The 20,811-nt window shown below is 41.7% G+C and overlaps 1 protein-coding gene and 1 long non-coding RNA gene across 2 annotated transcripts; both read right to left on the reverse strand.

The window, feature by feature from the left end:
• LOC109718317 (monodehydroascorbate reductase 4, peroxisomal) lies at window positions 9,861-19,257 on the reverse strand. Its single transcript, XM_020244496.1, has 8 exons — window positions 18,946-19,257; window positions 16,206-16,257; window positions 15,190-15,270; window positions 13,381-13,499; window positions 12,625-12,844; window positions 11,943-12,061; window positions 10,815-10,940; window positions 9,861-10,673 (listed from the first exon to the last, which is right to left on the reverse strand). The coding sequence occupies exons 1-8, from the start codon at window positions 19,063-19,065 to the stop codon at window positions 10,092-10,094; spliced, it is 1,419 nt and encodes a 472-aa protein (XP_020100085.1). The 5' UTR covers window positions 19,066-19,257; the 3' UTR covers window positions 9,861-10,091.
• LOC109718318 lies at window positions 12,117-12,618 on the reverse strand. The gene is made up of 2 exons (XR_002218432.1): window positions 12,412-12,618; window positions 12,117-12,268 (listed from the first exon to the last, which is right to left on the reverse strand). It is a non-coding gene; the product is annotated as an uncharacterized LOC109718318 (long non-coding RNA).

The raw sequence follows: 20,811 nt of genomic DNA on the forward strand, positions 1-20,811 counted from the left end.
TAGTATGTTTTGCATTATGTTTTCTCTCTATATTTTATTTTTAGCAATTTTTGACAAAAAAGGGGGGAACATAGGTGGACAAGAGTTGATCAAAGGGGGAGAGATTTGAAGAACAAAGGGGGAGAAGAACTTCGAGAATATTTGACGATGAAGATGTAGATGTAAGGTAAATAAAATATTTAAAGTTGAAAGGACTTATTTCAAAATACATTTTAATTAAGAGGTTGTTAGTATATTTTCACCTATAAAACACATAAGAAGAGAGAGCTCTATACTAGCACTAAAAACTTTTTACAAGATAGGCCCATATATTTTAAAAATTAACTAAAATTTATAAACTACCAAAGGACTATAAAGTAAATATTAAAAAGTTGAGGGGGGCCATGGCCCCTTTGGGTCTATACATGCCTCCGTCCTTGTTTTCATGTTTTGTTAGGTTTGGGAACTGACTTTCATATCTTATTCATTAGCAGGTTTGGAGTCTTATTTAATCCTTATGAAACTGTTATGATGGATTGTAGTTGTTATCTTTTTTTATATTCCTGGACTTGTAATCAATCTCCACTTTTAATGAAATGCATATGGCATTTTTCTTAAGAAAAGGGTCCTTACAATCTACTTTATAGAACAACGCATTCATCTATGTAGTAATTTGCTAATTTTTTTTTTTGAGAAAGGTAGCACGCTACCTGCTCCATTCATTGAATTGATGAGCTAGGCTATACGGGTGAGGCACTAGAGCCTCTGTTGGGAAAAAAAAAAGAAGAAAAGAACCACTACATGCACTACGTGCACCGCTTTTCTGGGAGGAGATAATCCCAATCCATCATCAACTGTTTGAGCTTGTGAACTACTTGCACCGGGTGCGGTTTGATCTTCCTAAAAATCGTATCATTTCTGGCCTTCCAAATGACCCACCAGCAGCCTACTAATTCGGCTAGACTGTTTCTCGAAAAGTGCATTCCTTTCCTACGCATTCACCTATCCCAGACAGAGGTCAGGTCATTTCCCAGGTCCCTAACCTAAACGCCCTCTAGAACCATCATTGAAATGAATTTGCTGAAAATACACCGTGTGAATAGGTGATCCACCGTTTCCCCTTCCGCTCCACATTGCACACAGGTTGTGTCCCCTGTCCACCCTCCCTTCGCCAGGTTTTCAGCTGTAAGGAGTCTCTTCTTGAGGACTAGCCAACATAACACTTTTATCCATTAAGCAACGCGCGCACGCGCACGCATGCACGTGCACACAAACACACCCAAAGAAACGTTAAACAAGATGCCCATCAATCCGAATGCAGGCCAGCCCTTATCTAAAGTAGCATAATCTTACTCAAAATTATAACCTATTTCAACCTATTATTTGTGCCTGTAAAATTGATTGCGAGTTCTCTTCATTCTAAACTTTCAGTTTGCACTTCTAAAATAAAACACGACTAACATAAAACCATAATTCCTGGAATCCTAAATTATTCGAGCAAGAGTAGTATGGAAAGTTCTATTTTCTTTAAAAAAAAAAAAAAATTCTGCAGGTTTTGTTTTCAAGATAGTCACTTTAATATCTATGATAATCTAATACTTATAAAACTTGTAGTTCAAATCTTAATTTTAAGACACAAAAGTAAAACTCATATTCCTGACCTATAAAACAGTAATCTGAATAACAACCATTAAACTAGCCTAATGATTTTACCAAAAGCCATGATGGTGACTGAAGAAGGCAATGGCGAGGAAAGGAAAAAAGGCAAAGAGAAAGTAGGTGAGCAGAGTGAGGGGAAGCCGAACGCGAAGAAGGACGGAGGCCCAGCGTTTTCCCATCAATGGCGACTGAAGAAGGCACCTCGGGAGATACTTGCTCCGCCGCCTTCGTCTGACGCGGCAGTTACTCTTCGAGGGCGATCTCCGCGACCAACGCCAAAGCAACCTAGCGTTAATGAGCACACCTACCCTGCTTCTTCCAAGGAGTCTCGTGTTAATGAGAAAACCCACTCGGCCCCTTCTAAGAAGGTGATGTGGGCTGATGAGGGAGGGCATTCATTAACTCGTATTAACCTCTTTCACCCTGAGGATAGGAGGGGCCCTGACAAGAGTGAAGGGAAGTCCACAACCTCCTTGACTTCTGGTTTATATAAGAAGTCATTCAAGGAGGCACTCCTCACCCCCATCCCCACATCAAAGCCACTTCCTCTTCGCCCGAAGAGCACCAAACCTATTGCCACCCACACTTTTCCTGGCAAAATTTCTTTCAAGGGGAGGTGTTACAGGTGTCTGGGCACCAACCATCGGGCATCCACTTGTCGATGGCCCCTCAGGTGTGCGCGGTTCTTCAAGGCAGGCCACGTCGCAAGAGGGTGTATAGACCGGCTGCCGATGGCGGTATACAGGGCGATGCGGGCCAGACCATCCTACCTCAGCGCGTTCGTCCCACAGACAGACGACCTCCGCACCAGACAAAATCACTGTCGCAACGCCATTTTGGTCGATGTTCTCCCGCCTAAGAAGCTGGGGCACTTCCCTCAAGAGACGATAGCCAACAGGATGGCGAGTCGTTTCGGCGGGTTTCCATCTGATTTTCACGTGGCCAAGTTTAGTCAACGTGACTTTGTAATATTTCTGCCGGAGTGGGTGCCGGCGGACCAGCTAATCCGTAGAGAGATCCTATCGCTGGAAGATCTCAGGATGCATTGTCTTCCCTGGAATCCTTATTTCGGACTACGAAGGGCGTCACTAGCATACAACGTTTGGATCCGTCTCGTATGCTTACCTTACGAGTGCTGGTCCTCCCGTACGGTCGCGGCGATGGTAGGCGGGTTCGGCCGGTTTATACGGGCGGACGATTTCTCGATCCGTATGGTGGATCTCACAGGATATCGGTGCCTCGTTTCTGTGAACCATCTATCCGATATCCTGAAAAATCTGGAAGTTACGGTAGGTGAGTATTCACTTTCGGTACTCACCCAACTCGAAAGATGGGGCCGCCGCGATGCCGCCGTACCTGCTAACCAACCAAATGAGAGGACGGATCAGCACGACCCTCTGCTGGGAGATACCGCGCCGCATTATCGCTCAGCTGGATCTGTTAGAGGGCGACGTTCGTCGGCCGGCGGCTCGTCAAGCTCTGACGCGACTTGGAATGCGTCGGAAATTCGGGATAGGTAGAGGGGCGCTCCGTTTTCTGATTGTTCTCCACGACGAATAGTATCCCATTTTCCGGCCAACTCCAAATGCCACCTTGAGGAGGTTACGAACAGGAAGGCTCCGGCGATAGCCGGAAAATGGAGTGCAACGGAATCCAAATGCCAGCTTGAGGAGGTTACGAACAGGAAGGCTCCGGCGATAGCCGAAAAATGGAGTGCAACGGAATCCAAATGCCAGCTTGAGGAGGTTACGAACAGGAAGGCTCCGGCGATAGCTGGAACATGGAGTGCAACGGACGGGAATTCAAATTCCGCTGATGCTGACATCGCAATAAATAAGATAACTGATGTGAAGGAGGGGGGCAACAGCAGCATGGCGGCAGGCGTGGGTTGTAGTGTTAAGGCGGCTGGTGGATGTTACTCGGAGCATTTTGGAAAAGTCCTTATTCATGCTTCTAGGTATTCGTGTTGGATGTTGGGGCATAGAGAAAAAGCAAAGATGGGTCAACGTTTCAAGTACCATATCTGGGAGAATCGGGGGAAAATATTTTCTAAGATTTACTCATCCACCTCGAGTCCCGGGCCGATCAACTGCCCCCTCTTGATGAGGGCCCACTCGGGCTCAACATCCGAATTTGATGATTTCGGCTCTAGCTCTGGTTCGGGGGACATACTGAAAGCTGACAGGAGGGACCGACTGGGCCCACTTGGATCTGGGCCATTGGGTCAACTAGGGCTACTTGGATCTGGGCCTTTTCTAGGATTGCGATGGGGGCCTCTCTCTATACTGGTGGCCGAATCCATTCGGCAATTGGGCCCCCCTGGTAATCTCTCTCGGGGTCCTATTTATTTCTCTCCTCAGGCGGGCCTCGCACCTACTTTGGACTTGAGGGCTGGATGGTTTGCCTTGAAGACCAAAGTGAAGCTGCTCTCAGGCCAAGGGACATGCGTGTCGTTTGACGAGGATCATCCAGACCGGGCCTTCGGCGATAGCGCAACAGAGCACGTCGGCGAGGAGGTGGAGGAGGAGGTCGCCGAGGGTGGAAGTGGAGGCGTCGGCGCGGCGGAGGAGGTGCTCGGCCGAGGGGAAATGGAGAAGCTCATCGAATGTGGCGAGGGGTTAACCCCTTTGGGGTCCGTCGGCGAGGAGGAGGAGGAGGAGGAGGAGGTCGTCGAGGAGGCGAGCGGCGCCGGCGGAGACGCCGGTGCGGCGGAGGCCGCCCTTGGCCTAGGGGAGGTGGAGGCCGTAGAGGAGGCGTTCGTCGGTGAGGAGGATGAGGAGGAGGAGGGAGAGGAGGCGTTCATCGAGCGTGGCGAGGCCTTAATTCCAATGGGGTTCGTCGGCGAGGAGGAGGAGGAGGAGGAGGAGGTCGTCGCGGAGGTGATCGGCGCCGGCGGAGACGCCGGTGCGGTGGAGGCCGCCCTCGGCCTAGGAAAGGCGGAGGTCGTCGAGAAGGCGTTCGGCGGCGGCAGAAACGCCGGTGTGGCGGAGGCCGGCCTCGGCCTGGGGGAGGCGGATGAGCTCGTCGAGAACGATGGGGAGAAGAAGATCGATGCGGCCGAGGCCGATCGCGACCAGACCCGGCCTTTGGTCCGGTCCCCTGCCCCGGTATTGGAGGTGCTCGGCAGAGGGGAAGCAGAGAAGCCCTTTGAGCGTGGCGAGGGGTTAACCCCAATGGGGTCCATTAGTGAGGAGGAGGAGGAGGAGGAGGATGAGGCCGTTGAGGAGGCGATCGCCGGCGGCGGAGACGCCGGTGCGGCGGAGGCCGCCCTCGGCCTAGGGGGGGCGAAGGACGTCGAGGAGGCGTTCGGCGGCGGCGGAGACGCCGGTGCGGCGGAGGCCGAGCTCGTCGAGAACGAGGGGGAGAATATTGATGCAGCCGAGTCTGATCGCAACCAGACCCGGCCTCTGGTCCGGCCCCCTGCCCCGGTTTTGGACGATGCTGTTTCCGGAAAGGAGAGGGCTCCCCCGGGTTGTTTGACGGGGCAAACTAGATCCAGTGCGAGGCTAAGCTCTGCACGGAAGACTTCGGTGCTCGAGCGGGCGAAACTTCGAAAAGTAACTCTCCTAGAAAGAGAGACCTCTGGTGCGACGTCTTTTCCTCGCCATTGGAACAGCAATAGGCTTTTAAAGAAAAGCGCCCTTTGTGGAGTGAAGCTCTCGGGGGTAGAAGCCGAGGAGCTCCATAAGTTCGTGCTTCGCGGGTGATCTGCAGCATGCCTTGCTTGGTGTTTGGGCCGCCTTTTGTGTTTCTCGTTACGAGTAGCGGCTGCCTTTGGTCTGTGTCATTTTTATCTATGTTTAACATTATCACTTGGAATGTGCGTGGTCTAAATGACCCGTGTAAGCGTCGTTGTGTCAGATCTACTATCTCTAAATATTTTGGGTCCGTCGTCTGTATTTAAGAATCTAAGGTTGATTCCGTGTCTCGTTCGTTTCTTCGTTCTTGCTGCGGTTCGAATTTCGACAGATGCCATTTTATTCCGGCAACCGGTGCTTCGGGTGGCTTAATCACAAGTGGAATTCCAAATTCTTTGTTTGTACAGAAGCATTGGTTCGGGATCACTCGCTCACCCTCAATTTGAAACATGTTACCAGCGGAAGGAGCTTTTACCTTTCAAATGTGTATGGACCATCGACATAGGAAGGAAAAGAAGAATTTTGTTCTGAACTTATTTCTCTCAGCGCGATTTGCTCTAACACAAACTGGGCTATTTGCGGGGACTTCAATTTTACTAGAAACCAGTTCGAACGTACCGGGAATATGTGGCTCAGAAGAGCGATGAACATGTTCTCTGACCTTATTGCAAAACTAGCAGTCATAGATCTGCCCATTTCCAACCAAAATTTCACTTGGTCAAACATGCAACACCCGCCGACCTTGGCCAAGCTAGACAGATTTTTAATCACGACGGAGTGGGACCAAGCTTTCCCGCACTGTAGGGTTTCAGCGCTACCTAGAATCACATCCGATCATACACCGCTAATCCTTACTTCAGGGGGTATTCAAACTAAACAGAATTTTCGGTTCGAGAGAGTTTGTCTCTTGAGGGAGGACTTCTCAAAAAGCGTACCAATCTGGTGGAACGAAGTAACCAGCGAGAGGTCAGCAATCCTAACTCTAACGGCTAAACTGAGGCACTGTAGAAACAGGATGAAAGAATGGTGTAAGACGAAATTTCACAGCATATCCAACGCGATAAGGAGTTTACAGGAGGAAATACGAGGCATCGATCAATCAGAGGAACGGAATACACTGCCTCCGAAGGTACGGGATAAACGGGTCAACCTTAAAACTCAACTCCAGCTCATACTCAAGGAGGAAGAAATCCTATGGAAAACGAGAGCGAAGCAGCACTGGCTCAAGGAAGGCGATAGTAATACAAAATTTTTTCATGCAGTGGCCAACGGCCGGAAGCGTAGCAACGAGATACAGCATCTTATAGATGATAATGGAAGACAAATCAATAATGAAGCTCAGAAAAAATCCTATTTTTTTCATTCCTTCAAACGTCTGTTTGGGAGTGTGGAAGAAGAGCCAGCTTCTTTTGGAGATTGGTCCGAGCTGTATCGAGCGGACTTCCTTTCCGACCCGGATTCACTTACGAGACCATTTACTATAGAGGAGGTTAAAAATGCTACCTTTCAATTGGGTGGTGAAAAGGCACCCGGGCCTGATGGCTTCCCGCTTATCTTTTTCCAATATTTTTGGGAGACAGTCAAGGACAACATATTTAATATCTTCACAGACCTCCAGGAGAACAACATATCCACGGCCCCATCAGACTACTCTTACGTTTGTTTAATTCCCAAAAAAGGAGCATGCCAGGTTAATGACTTTCGTCCGATTAGCTTAATGAACGGAATTCAAAAGATCATTTCTAAAGTGCTTGCGAATAGAATGGCAATCGTCTTACCACGGATCATCTCGTTGTCACAATCGGCTTTTCTGAAAGATCGTTTATTACCCGACTCTTTTGTAACAGCAAACGAATTACTCAACTGGTGTGCAAAATCCAAGAAGGAGTGTGTCAGTATTAAGGTAGATTTTGAGAAAGCTTATGATAATGTGAGATGGAGCTTCCTGCAAAGCATATTGAGGTGGCTTGGGTTCAGTGAGAAATGGTGGAATTGGATTGAACAGTGTATCGGCAATGCTAAGATCGCCATTCTGGTAAACGGGGAACCAACAAGGTGGTTGAAAACTAGGAAGGGGCTAAGACAAGGGGATCCACTCTCCCCCTACCTTTTCTTATTAGTCGCTGATTGTTTGGCTAGGATCACGGAAGCAGCTAGGGGAAACAACTTGATTCAAGGAATTGGACCAACCGTTGATTGTCAAACTGCGATCCTTCAATACGCGGACGATACATTATTCTTCTCCGAGCCCAAAAAGTCCGGTATGCGTAATCTGCTCTTTCTCTGGAAGATGTTTGAATGGGCTTCTGGCCTCAAGATAAACATGAATAAGACAGAGCTCTACTACTTAGGAACCAACGAAAACAAAGCCAAGAGACTTGCAGATGTTTTGGGGTGTAGAGTAGGTAACCTACCGTTTCGCTACTTGGGTTTACCACTACATATCAAACAACTCCGTAAGGAGGACTGGGCTCCGATCTTAAACCGTATAGAGAGCCGCATTGAAGGATGGAAGGCAAAACTACTCTCACAGGGAGGAAGAATTATCCTAGTCAACTCGGTTCTTTCGAATCTCCCGCTGTTCTATTTCGCTATCTTTAAAGCACCGCAGTGGGTCCTGAATCGCATAGAAGCCCTTAGACGAGCCTTCTTTTGGAAAAGGGGCTCCAAAATTTCGGGTGGATCTTGCCTAGTCGGATGGAAAACAATATGTAAAAGCAAAAAAGAAGGAGGTCTGGGGATTAAAGATATGGAAGCAATGAATAAGGCACTTCTAATTAAATGGTGGTGGCGCTTTTTCAACGAGGGACATCTTTTATGGGGGAGATTGATCACAACTTTATATTACACAAGAAGAAGGCCACTACATGGGGGAAGATCCTTCAAACCTTACTCGCAATGGTGGAGAAGTGTGATCAGCTGTCGTGAGGTGTTCAAATGCGGAGTATCGTATGCACTTGGAGATGGCAAAAACATCAGGTGGTGGTCGGATATTTGGATCGAAGAAACCCCTCTTAGTACCCGATTTCCAGGATTATTTTGCAGAATCATCAATCAGGAGGCCACTGTTGCACAATGCTGGAACGTAAGAGGGTGGAGATGGCGTTTCATAACCAGAGGCCTCGCTAATTACACCACATCGCAGATTCGTCAACAGATCACGTCGCTCAAAAACCTCCTCAACCAATATAGTCCGTCGGGCACAAATGATAAACTTAGGTGGCGATGGACCGACAATCAAAATTTTACCGTTAAATCCCTTTATGATTTCATCACTGACTCAGGTCAGATTGATCCGTTGTACGATCACCTTTGGGGGTTAAAAATCCCGCTCAAGCAAAAATTCTTCATTTGGATCCTATTGCGAAAGAGATTACTAACAGCGGACAGATTGATTCGCCGAGGGAGTCTAGTGGACCCGCAGTGTATGTTGTGTGGGTCACTACCTGAAACCTGCGACCACCTGTTCGGGGAATGTATCTTCGTTAGGTATCTCCGCATCCATGCTAGAGCTTCAGTGGCGGCCGAGTCGGACACGGGGGATGTTCGGTGGTTATGGACACGGATATCCGACATCTATAACATCACTTTGCGATCGAATAGTCTGACCCAGTTGGCGGCAATCTGGTGGGTCGTTTGGACGGAGAGAAATAGGATCATATTTCGCAATGGGTCTCCCAACGCCTACTGGGCTATCGAACGTGTCGCGGCTCTGATCAGGGACTGGACTGACGTTACCTGAATCCGTGTTTTCTTACCTTTGGTTCCCTCTGATTTCCTTTTTTAATTAGGTTATGTTCGTTTTTTCGTTTTCCGTTGTACGGATTTGCTTTTGGCATTTTCGGTTTTTTTGTTTTCTGTTTCGTTGGCGCGGTTAGGAGGCCCTAGTTGTTTCCATCATGTATGCCTAATTCATTTTACTTAATGAATGAAGCAGGTAGCTGGCTACCTATTTCTCAAAAAAAAAACAAAAAGATTTTACCAAAAGCTTTTACATTTAAAAAAAGTATTCAAAAGGATTAGATGCCTTTATTTAATCGTTTCAATCTATATCGTTAAATTAACTTTTGGAAAACACCTTTTTATTTTTATTATTTTTTTTTTCAGATTATTGGATTGATGATATAAATTGAAATAAAAATTACTGTGAGCTGGCCTGCCAAGACAAGAAGGAAAAAATCAGTGCAGAATTTTTTTGTATGCCGTCATGATCGGGTTGCGCCGATTTTACCGCAACAGACTGACCTTGAATCGAGAGAAATGAAAAGATGATTAGAACCTACTGCCTCTTACTTTTCCGTCGTAAGTAGCTATGCGTAGAACTTTTTTTTGGCTCAATTCCTGATAGCGCTGCTTTTACACAACCATCGAGCAACCCTAGCTGTTGTTTTGTCAGATTTTGACAACTAAAGAGACTGGGGACCCAATTCCGGCTTTTGAATGTTTCAAAAATGGGGCTTGAAAACAAGGATTTCAGACTAGAGAACTATGCGCACACACCCACACACCCATCAAAAACAAAAAAAATTGAAAACAAGAAACCACGGTTGCCAAGTCAAAGTCTATATGATAATACAGCAGGCATAGAACACACGAAATTAATAGATATACATTTCAACAAAGATTTGCATACAGATGAATCCTCTGAAGTATATATACTACAGAAACCAACCCCAATTTTATCAGATCCTTAAGTTTTTAGATCGTAAGTTTTTAACTTTTGTTCACTGGTTACAGTAATAAAGCTTTCTTTTTCAGCGAAAATTGCGAGCCTTCATCCCTGCACTCTTTTTTCCCATCCCTTTTCCCTGTTAATCACCACCTTCGGCGCCGCCCACCGTACCAGTAAGCAAAAGCTGCAATTGAAACAGCTACGATGACACCTGCTGCTGCCTGCCAAGCATAAACCGGCCTTTCCACAATAAGCCCAGTTTCTGGCCCGCGCTCCTTGCTTTCAAGAAAAGCAAAATCAAGTCCCTTCCTCCCCAACTCACCCAAATCCTTCACCACCGCCTTATTCCTCACAGCCTTCGTGATCGTCTCGTAATCCTCTCTTCCCCCGCCTTCGAGAAATGCCCCTACAACCCTCCCCTTATCGACCCAATACGAACCGAATTTCCCGCTTGAGAAGTCCCCAAAGTGAACGACTTCCCCAACATTGTCCCCGTAGAATTGCCAAGAGAGACTGAAGACTCTCGAGTAGAAGAAGGGTAAGTAATCGAGGTTTGTGGTTTTTGCCGGGGCCATTATCGCGGCCACGGTGTGTCGGGCGGTTTTACGGGCCGAGTCGACATGTTCAAGACGGCGGATGTCGTTGTCGAAGAGCTTTACTGGGAAAGCTGCCACGTCACCAACAGCATAAACTGAGCTATTGCTCGTTTGCATTCGCCCATTCACCTTTACCAAAAGAAAATTTTCGGTCACATAAGAGAATACTTTATTAGGTTATGAACAAAAGTCAATGACTTGAGTTCTGAATAAGAAGAATTTAAATCAGACAGCATACGATTAATTACATGTATCAAAAATAATGCTCACCTTTATCCCTCCTTTCTCAAGGGTAAGTTGGCCTTCAAAGAGGGCAGTGTTTGCACGGATTCCAATGCCCACCACAACCATGTCAGTGGGGAGACGGGTCCCATCTCTTAGGATCACTGCCATCACCTGTAAACACGAATTAGAGTGAAAAAGGAAAAGTAATATACTTTTTCGAGAGAAAGGTAGCAAGCTACCCACTTTGTTCATTTATTAAAAACGAACACAATCAGAAATGTGAAACAATTAGGCTTCAAAATTGTGACCTTAGGTACCAATCATCAAGTCCTTAGACAACTGTGTTAGGTACAGTTTTCACCACTTCAATTCCGAAGTAGTAAATTGATACTAAAATAACATTTTAAATTTAGCAAATTTTCCACATCCGAATGTTTTCACCAATTGAGTTTAGCATGTAACAATAAGAGCTGATCTCTAAACATCTATTTTAGCAGACTCCAAAAAGAAGAGAAATTATTAGCTGAAATTTGATCCAAGTTATTTTCGTCTCAGCTAAATTCCAAGGAAGTAGCGTATGGATCTCTATTTGTAATCTTTATGATGCAGGTAAATGATTTCTCGATTAACACAAAGCTCTGCATTCAGTCTTTTTCAGTCACCCAATATTGATATCCATACATCCAGATCAATGATGAATCTATATTGTTCGTGATGCCCTCTATGAAAACCTCGGGTTAGGAAAGAAAATCTACGCCCTTGTTTGGTGTTGTTGCTGTTTTTATATTTGTTTACACCAATTTTATGAAATGAAGTGTGAGCCGCATGTCTGAGTGCTTGCAGTCTATTGCCATGGACAAGTTGCATTGCAAGCTTAAGAATAGGGAAGTGCACCCACCAGCACGTCCAACCACATAGATTATTTTTTTATATAAAAATAAAAAAAGACAAAATACCAAACAAGGGCTCAGATTTTTCTTTTGGTTTTCTTCATCTTATATCTTAAGCATGTATCAACAATAGTACAGGTTCACCAAAGTTAGGCCTGACATCTTACAAAAACATCATTGCTAAATGAAAAAAGAAAACCACTGTGTGCTATTTAGGGATCTACAAGAACATAACCAGTAAAATTAGGATGATTTTTTTTTTTTATATTGAATACGACTTTACCTTCCCAGTTGAGTCATTCTCAAAGGATGACAGCACGGTTCCTTTTATAAAGTTGACTCCCTTGGACTTGTAATAGTTCTCATAAAACTCGGCAATTTTTGGTGTAAACAGACGAAACACTGAAGAAAACATTAAACATTAATAAGGTACTATCTTAAAGATACAATTATCATGTAATTTTTAAAAGACTTTGCATTGTTTATGCAAAAATGCTTGTTTTGCTTGGCTTCTAGAACAGATTCTCTATTGCAAGAAGTAACAAATAGGCAGTTGGCAATGAAAAACAAGTGGAGCTTTTGCTGCAGTGGGAAGACGAAATCAGCTTCCTGACATGAAAAGTCGAAGCTCAAGTGAGAAAATTACTTCTGAATCAGCAGACAGTTGTTTGACTACTCAAAAGTACTTCTGCTGAAGTTACTAGCCAGGCCAAACAGGCACTGAGAAAGAAAGAAATCAAAGAAATCAATACCTGAACTCTCAAGTTGATCTACTGAGTCAACCATGGATGGCCTACCAAGGAACAAAGGTAACAACGTTTGCTGATGTCCACCACTGAGTTTCAGACTTTTTGAGATTTATAAATTTTTTTTCTTTAAAACTGGCGGGCATTGAAACAATGAGATGGACCTATTCCAGGTAATGATTTCTCCTATAAAAAGATGCATTACATGTTAATACTTACTGCAATGTTTCTCAGGGAAGACCATGGTCACTTTGATTCGATTTGTAACAAGAGCTGCTGTACATTCCATACCAATGTACCCACCACCAATTACAACAGCATTTCCACCAGCACAAGATTGCATTACATTCACCAGCCTATTTGCATCATCTAAATTGCGTAGATAACAAACATTCTCAGCATCTGAACCTTTCACTCCGAATTCTTCAAGTTTCAAAGCCTACAATCAAAGAATTTATGCTAATAGAAGTAATATTGGCTTTCCCAGTAATTCACAATCTGATTTAAGAAAAATAAAATGAATCTGACCTTGAACTACCGCACTTTTATAGGTGGCCACTCCAAATTATAGAAAGTTAACAAATGAAAGAGAAAATCTGCCTGCTTCAATCAGATACCTATCATCCAATGCTAATAATCATCTAAAATGGCCATTAGCATATGATTATCACATGATCCTCAAAAAGTTCAGGTCTTATCACATTTCTTTGGGATGCCTAGATGAGTAAAGGAGCACTTGAATCATTTGTCATTCATGTGATTAACGACTTAAAGATAAATGATGTATGCGATTGACTGAAATAGGCAGATTGTTCAGATAATTCAAAATTTTAACTTTTCAAAGTTTGGATGGTCATCTGTAAAAGCATGATAGGTCATTGGGATGGCATGCAGATTCTTGTCTGCGTACAACATACTGATATCAATTGTTTTAAAATTTAAGCAGCCTAGCTAGAGGGAATTTAGATTCAATACCCGAGCACCTGTTGCAATGATTAGGATCTTATAGCTGATAGTTTCTCCAGTCGCTGTAATCAACGTCTTCCGCCTCACATCAGCAGATGTTACCTTTGTTCCAAGAACTAGTTCAATGCCTGTAAAAGCAAAAGAGATCACTTTTAAGTACCAGAAATAACAATATAGTGTTATGTTTAAAATTAGACTATCTCTACAGGTCATATTATAAAGATTTCGCAATATCTGTTGTCCAAACAAATTTAATATGGAAAATAGTCCACAGGAAGTGAGGAACACCGAGCATGATTTTTTTATTTTATTGAAAGATAGTCAATATAGTGCGCTAAGATTACAACATCTCAAGCACAAATTATATTTTTCCTTCATACTGGTTTTCAACAGATGCTTTTTTTGAGAATTGATAAAACAGGAGATAAATAAGTATGATTTGCTGCTTTTCCACTAATATTGGTGTGTTTTTTCCACTTGTTTAATAGTTTAGGTGATGGCTAAAATATAGAAAACTCCCTTATAAATATCCATTTTTGCACTTTACCCCCTATGGGTTAGAAACCTCTATTTTACCCCCTTGAAATTTCAAATTGTAGCACTCAACCTTGCACTATTACTATTTTGTTACCTCTCAGTGCATTCATTGTATAGTAAAACTGAGCAACTATTGATATACCTATTTTACCCTCATAAATGATGCAAAAAGAAAGTTAATTAGTAAATAGGAGGAGATATCTGTCATTAATTTACCTAATTTGAAAAAAAATAAATAAAAGATTCTTATGCATTCCCTGAGGATGTAGTGGGTACTTCAGTAAGTTACTTGACTGTACCAGACAATTTATGCAGGGAATAGTAATGGCATAGTAACAGTGCGGGGTTAAGTGCTACAACATTAATTTTTAAGGAACAAAATAGAGGTTTTGTAAAAGACGCGCGTGCCTAGGGCAGGGAAAGCGGATATTTGTAGGGAAGTTTTCTACATTTTAGCCTTAGCAGATCTTCCGAGGATAATGCATTAAAGGTATTACTTGTACTAGAGGATGAAGCGCAACATAGTGAAAGATGAAAGTAAAGTTATAAGCTCGATAAAGGTTCTGATTGAACACACCTACAATTTATACAATAGATTTAGTACAACAAAGATATGATTTAAATAACTGCAATGCAGTGTGGTCAGTTATTACTGTGATCAAATTTCATGATCAATTTTCAAACAAACTGTTTAATAGATAACTGTTCCACAAAATAGCTTACATTTCCTTCTATTTTAGGAGGTTCTCATCATCCTCATGAAGGGCAAAGAAAGCAGTTGGGAGAGAAGACAAAAGATAACAAGAATTACAGAAAAAAAGTGCCAAGCTACTAAAATAACCGGGCTCTGCTTAGCTAAGATAGAAACTTTGAGAACTAAAGTGAAATCGGTGTCAAACTCAAGAGATTAAATTGTGAAATTGAAATTCTGAAAATGAATGGAGTTAAGCTTCAGAAACAAGATTTCTACAATTGAAAGCCCATGAAGTTTGATCCAAATTTGGATCAACTTTAGGGGCTAATGTGGAAAAAACCCTATTTTTCATGGCTAACAGGTCAGCGAATCTGCATTTAATGAAACAAGAATTCAAATGTGGAGCAAAGTACACATATTCTACCTGCGCAGAGAAAGTCAAATAGGACTTTTCTTAAACTCTTCTCTTCCTAGTCCAATTAGAATGGATCCAGACCTATTCTTTGCATTTCTTTAGTTTATAAACAGATTCCTTGGAACTGAGCTACAACTGATTTACCGATAAGTTAACAAGAAGATATTCTTACCATGCTCCTTGTACCATTTTGGTGTTAACCTCTCATCATTAGTACCCACACAAGTATGAAAAAAGGGAAGCCGTGCAGGAGCTGCAAACACTGAGAATTAGTATTGTGAAGGCAAGAAAAGATGCAACAATGGCATGTGAATGTTGTGTAATTTTCTTTAGAGCCAGATTATGCTAGCTATTTGTTATGTGTAACAACAATACGAATAGATACTAAAATTTCTACAAATTCTCTCAAGGATTATCATGCACGACATAATACAATTCGTCGAAGACAAAACATGCTGTGCAGTATTTGAATTCTTGAATACACATTCAATGCAGTTGTATTTAAATTATTAAGTATGATATAACTTTGTAAATTTGCAAAATCTGCTGAATACTAGAGCAAAGCAATTTTTTTTTTTCTTTTTCACTTCGAATGATGCATCAAAAATCAAGTTCTCAAAGAGAAAATAGATCACGAGGTAGAAACTAGAAAGCAATGAATAGATACTACATAAACAGTTAAACACCTGACATACAATTATAATAATTTAGATGAAAATTAATTAACAATATCAAACAATGAATTCTTCCACATGTATTTAGAGGAGAAAGGATGTCAAGAAAGTTCAGTTCAAGAAACTTTGAAACAATTAGATAAATAATGGTGATCTTTTTGGAAGGATAGAAATGCTGATTTACCACAATATTCTATATTAAATTGCAAAATCTTTGGTCATGAATGAAAAACTGACCTGAGAAGTCAAACTAGATGCACATAAAAAGGTAATTAAAAGACAGTAAACTCGTTCAATATTTTAATGATGCATCAAAGCTTCAATAGAAGAGATGATGTAGGAAAGTAGATAATAATATAGAAGAATATAGCTAGAAACTACCACCAATTAAATGAATTTCCAACATTATAACATTAAGAGAAAGTGAAAAAAAAGGAAGAGAAAATTAGAATCAGAGAAGCATTTATTTAAGAGAGATGTTATAACCTTAAATTCTAGGTAAGAGAAAAAGTACCTTCCGGAAGCAAATAGCCTTTGCTTAATGCAGGCCGTTCATATGGAGCAACCTGCAACAAAATAATTTAAATTTCATTAAAGATGATCACTATAATAGCAAATGCACAACTTAAATAAAGCCTTGGTGAGAAGTAGAAGGCCAACTCAATATTCTGCCACATGATGATTCAGAAACAGTAGTACAGGAAAAATCGATAATCTATTAATATCCAAGTTACTAAAATTTTGCAGACTGATACAGTGAAATTACTCAGGAGTAGTTCACTGATTAACTACATGAATGCAAATAGAAATGTGGATCCATTTTTCATATCTGCATATTTCGCTGTGTGCTTTAGTCAATAATGAAAATAGAACAAAGGTCTCAATACAGAAGTACAGTTCCACCTTTTAGTCAATAACAACTCTGGAATGAATAAAGAAAAAGCAGAAAATAGCCAAATATAGCATTCAACAAGGGTCCAAATAGTAAATCCCTATGTTATGCAAAGAGAGAACTAGCTAATTTACTTGGTAAATGTAGCAGCATCAGTTTAAACAAGAAAAACTTCCATTTAATTCAACCTCTGCTTAGCATCAAGAAGGATAGGAAGAATTAAAATCACATCCCAAAAATTTAATAGAAATGCACTTTCTGATGACTCAGCCAAAATGTGTTTGTAGAAAGGGCAGTTTTAGTTTACAAGGTATGAAACTTAATATCGAGTATATATTTGGTAGAGGCATCTGCATGCGTATATTGATTGTATGAAAAACTTGATTTACTGGCACATATATAACAGTCCTTTTATTAAAAAACTATATAAACTTAGAAGATGGAAACAACAAAAAAGAAAAAAGAAAAAAGAAAATAGCAAATGCAACACAGGATTTATGCTAGTATAGTATGAGAGCGAAACCGCAGATAGATGATATTGAATCAGGCTAAATTTTCCAGAGACCCAAAGGGATGTGTGAATCTAGTTATATGAAAAAATGAGCTATAAAACTATAGTCTAGATAAATAAACTAGACATGGTCTTAAAAACTGCCATCCAAAGATTTAAGCACGGTGGCACAGGGTCATGCCGGACCATACCAATACGTGCCAGTTACAAAAAATTCATGTGTGCTGACACATAATAACATGAAATATTTATTTTCTTAAGCAACAAAATATTCAAACGGTTTATTATGTATTTTTATCAAATCTTTTAAACTTTATTAAGAAAATTACTTACTAATTTAAAGAATAAAGGGTTTTGAGCTGTGTCATCAGCATGAAGTCTGTATCGTACCGATATTTTGTTAGCACGATACGGCACGGTAGATTCTGCCCGTGCCAATGGGCACTTAAATCCTTGCCGCCATCAACAAAAAATATATAAATAATCATAATTAAGAAAGATAATAACTGATAACATAAGCCTGGTGTCAACAACTCCTTCCAAGTGTCTAGATCTAAAGTCATTTGAATTTTTTTATTATGCTCACTCAAACTAGCTTAACTTATGTTTCAAACTTTCCAATGTATTTTAGAGAATGCTTCTCCATGCATCACAAACAAAAAGGTGTTGCATATATGCGACATACATACTTGTATATGGCCTGAAATGCGAGCACACGTACTCCATTTTGGACCCTGTTAGCTTCAGCTGAATTATTGAATCAGATGGAATCATGGAAATTCAATTTCACTTTCCTTAACTGCTAGTTTGGAAATTTATCAGGTCATGGTTTGAATTACTTTTCCCGATTTGTGTGATATTTGACAAGTGAAAGTGAATCAAACGCTTCGAGGTTGGTTTAGCCACGTTTTGAGAAATTCAAACATAAAAACATGTGTTTTTTTCACTGATATCCTCTCTGATTCTCATTTGACCATTTTCAATGCACCATGGCCTCTTAATGCGAATAACAGCAAAATATGAAAATGTATACAATGTTATTCACCCGAGTCGCATTTTCATTCTGAACCAAAGAATTCAGCCCTATACCTATTCACTTGAACTTCCTGAATCGCTACCCTATTGAAGTCTAAGCTCATATGGGCTCAAAAGCATGCAAGTCAGCTGAATTTCGCTCAGCAGCTCCTCCTACCTAAATTGGACACTAATCCACTACCTGGAAACACAACGGTCAGTTCAACCTAGTAATTGCCAAATTTGGGGGAGAAAAACAGATATACTTGACCTCTCAAATAGCAACAGGATTCACCATGAAAATTTTCAGTCCAGAAATTCTAGCCTCTACTAGCATGTGGCTCGAATCCAGCAGGAATCTGGCTCAAAACAGAAAGAGATGTGAACTAAGATTGGTACCATCTCCGAAGGACTCAAACCAACCCAAATCTTAAGCTGATAGGCGGAGAAATCCTTGCACACATATACAGATCATGATTCTTATTTATTTCTGTTCGACGAGGGTTTAGCATTCCTAAAAACAATAACACATCAACACACATAAGAAATGGATCAAAAGCTAATTACTCCCCAATTCTAGCCAAAAAAAAAAAAAAAGAATCATGATCTGAAGAAGATTCCCAAACTAGTATTAATCTCCACATCAAAATTTCCTCTCTTATTCACACTCTTATCTTTTTGATACTCCACAAACAAAGTTCATCAAATCAACATAAAAAAAAGTTCCCTCTTAAAGTTATGGTGGGAATTGTTCCAGATTCATCATTCTTTGTGTTCAAATAAATTTTAGCAATCGAATTCAACAAAAAAACTGAGACAAAACCAAAGAAGGCTCACGGATTCGTCGGAGATGATGCAGAGCTCGCCGGCGGCGACCCCGCGGCGCGAGAACTCGAGCGCGGCGTACCCCGCCGCCACGCCGCCGCCGAGGATCACGTACGCGAAGGCTCTTCCCATCCCAAAAACCCCTCGCGCCCCTCTCTCCCTCTCTTTTATCTCTCTCTCCCCTCCCTCTCTCTCTCTCTCTCTCTCTCTCTCGTCTCGGAGAATGCGGAATGGATAGGGTAAAATATGATATGAGTGTATACTAACGAAGGAATTTGTATGACGCTTGAGGTGCACTCAACGCATAGCTTGTTTGAAGCTGTTAATAGAATAACTGGATGGGGAGTGTTATGCTGCCTTTCGTTCGAATGTATTTTGAGCTTTTTTTGCAATTGGCCCCCTAAAAAAAAATTTATTTTAAAAATAGCCCAAACAAATTTATAATTACAAATATGGCCCTATACCTGCCACGTAGGCGTCATGTCAGCGCCACGTAAGCGGAGCGGGGGTCAGGGTGTTGAGTTGAATACGGTGAATCATTTACTGCGTCTGGATAAGGTGAATGATTCACCATGTTCAGTTATTTATACACCCACACGAAAGCGGTATATAGTATACTAAACGCGGTGAATGGATCACCGCACTTGAACACGTTGAAAAATTCACCGTGTTTAGATACGGTGAATAGTTTACCGTGTCTAAACACTGTGAACCATTCACCGTGTTCAGTAGAAATCCAACTCCCTAAGCACAGAATTCAGCACAACAATACAACAAATTCAATATCAACAATACAACAAATTCAACATCAACAAACACATCAACAATCCAACACAATAATATAACGACAAATCCAACACAACAATAAATCGAACACAACATCAATAGAACATCAATACCATATCATCACAACAAAATATCAAAAAATAGAGCAAGTTTTTTAATAATATAGAAATTTTTGTTTAATTTAAAATTTATAAAAATATAACATCATATTCTCTTTCTAGTCTCTCGACCACGTCTACCTACACATCCCCTACCATGACCCTGACCACGATCAACACTATGCTCATCGAAGGACTCTGTGACTTCCAACTAGTCAAGATGTTCTGTCACGCCCCGGGACCCGGCGGAGGCTCGCCCGGTGCGTACCCAGACCCGCCATATGCCTCCACTTATAAGATGTCTATAACAAAGCGATATAAATAATAAGAGTAAAGAAGTATTTAGGGATATCAAAGCAAGTGAGCATCTAGATTTTAACAACAAGTAGAATGAAAGAGAACTAAACAACTAAGATAAAATATAGAGTGATATATCGATGTCTTAAATATAAGTGCTACATTACAAAGAAATCCCTCAAAAACTGCCAGACTGCGGTTTGCAAAGTGTACCGGTACACGAAAAAGTGTACCGGTACAAATCCTTAGTACGCGAAAACCCGAGACTCGGGTTGGCAGAAACAGCTCAGTGTACCGGTACAAACCCAATGTTGTACCGGTACAACCTTTTGTTTCGGTACAACTTTAATGTTGTATCGGTACAACACATTGTAGAACTCCAACCCGAAAGCAACCTAAGTTCTTCTCTTTAGAGACTCAGGCGCTAAACTTTAAATCTCGATTCTCCTGGATGCGAACTATAGGTCGGAACACTGTCAACGACCCTCCAGAATATCTTGAAAAACTCGGAACACAAATCAAACACTCGAACCTCACAATTTGCAAAGGTCCAGTGTGTTACATTCACCCCTCCTAAAAAGGAATTTCGTCCGCCAAACTCAAAAATAAAATACCTCAAACCTCTATCTGAAAAAGATGGGGGTAGCGCTTCTGCAACGCGCTCTCCAGCTCCCACGTGGCCTCCCGCTCATCGTGA

This window comes from Ananas comosus, linkage group 12 (genome assembly GCF_001540865.1).
Source record: "Ananas comosus cultivar F153 linkage group 12, ASM154086v1, whole genome shotgun sequence".
Lineage (NCBI taxonomy): Eukaryota > Viridiplantae > Streptophyta > Magnoliopsida > Poales > Bromeliaceae > Ananas > Ananas comosus.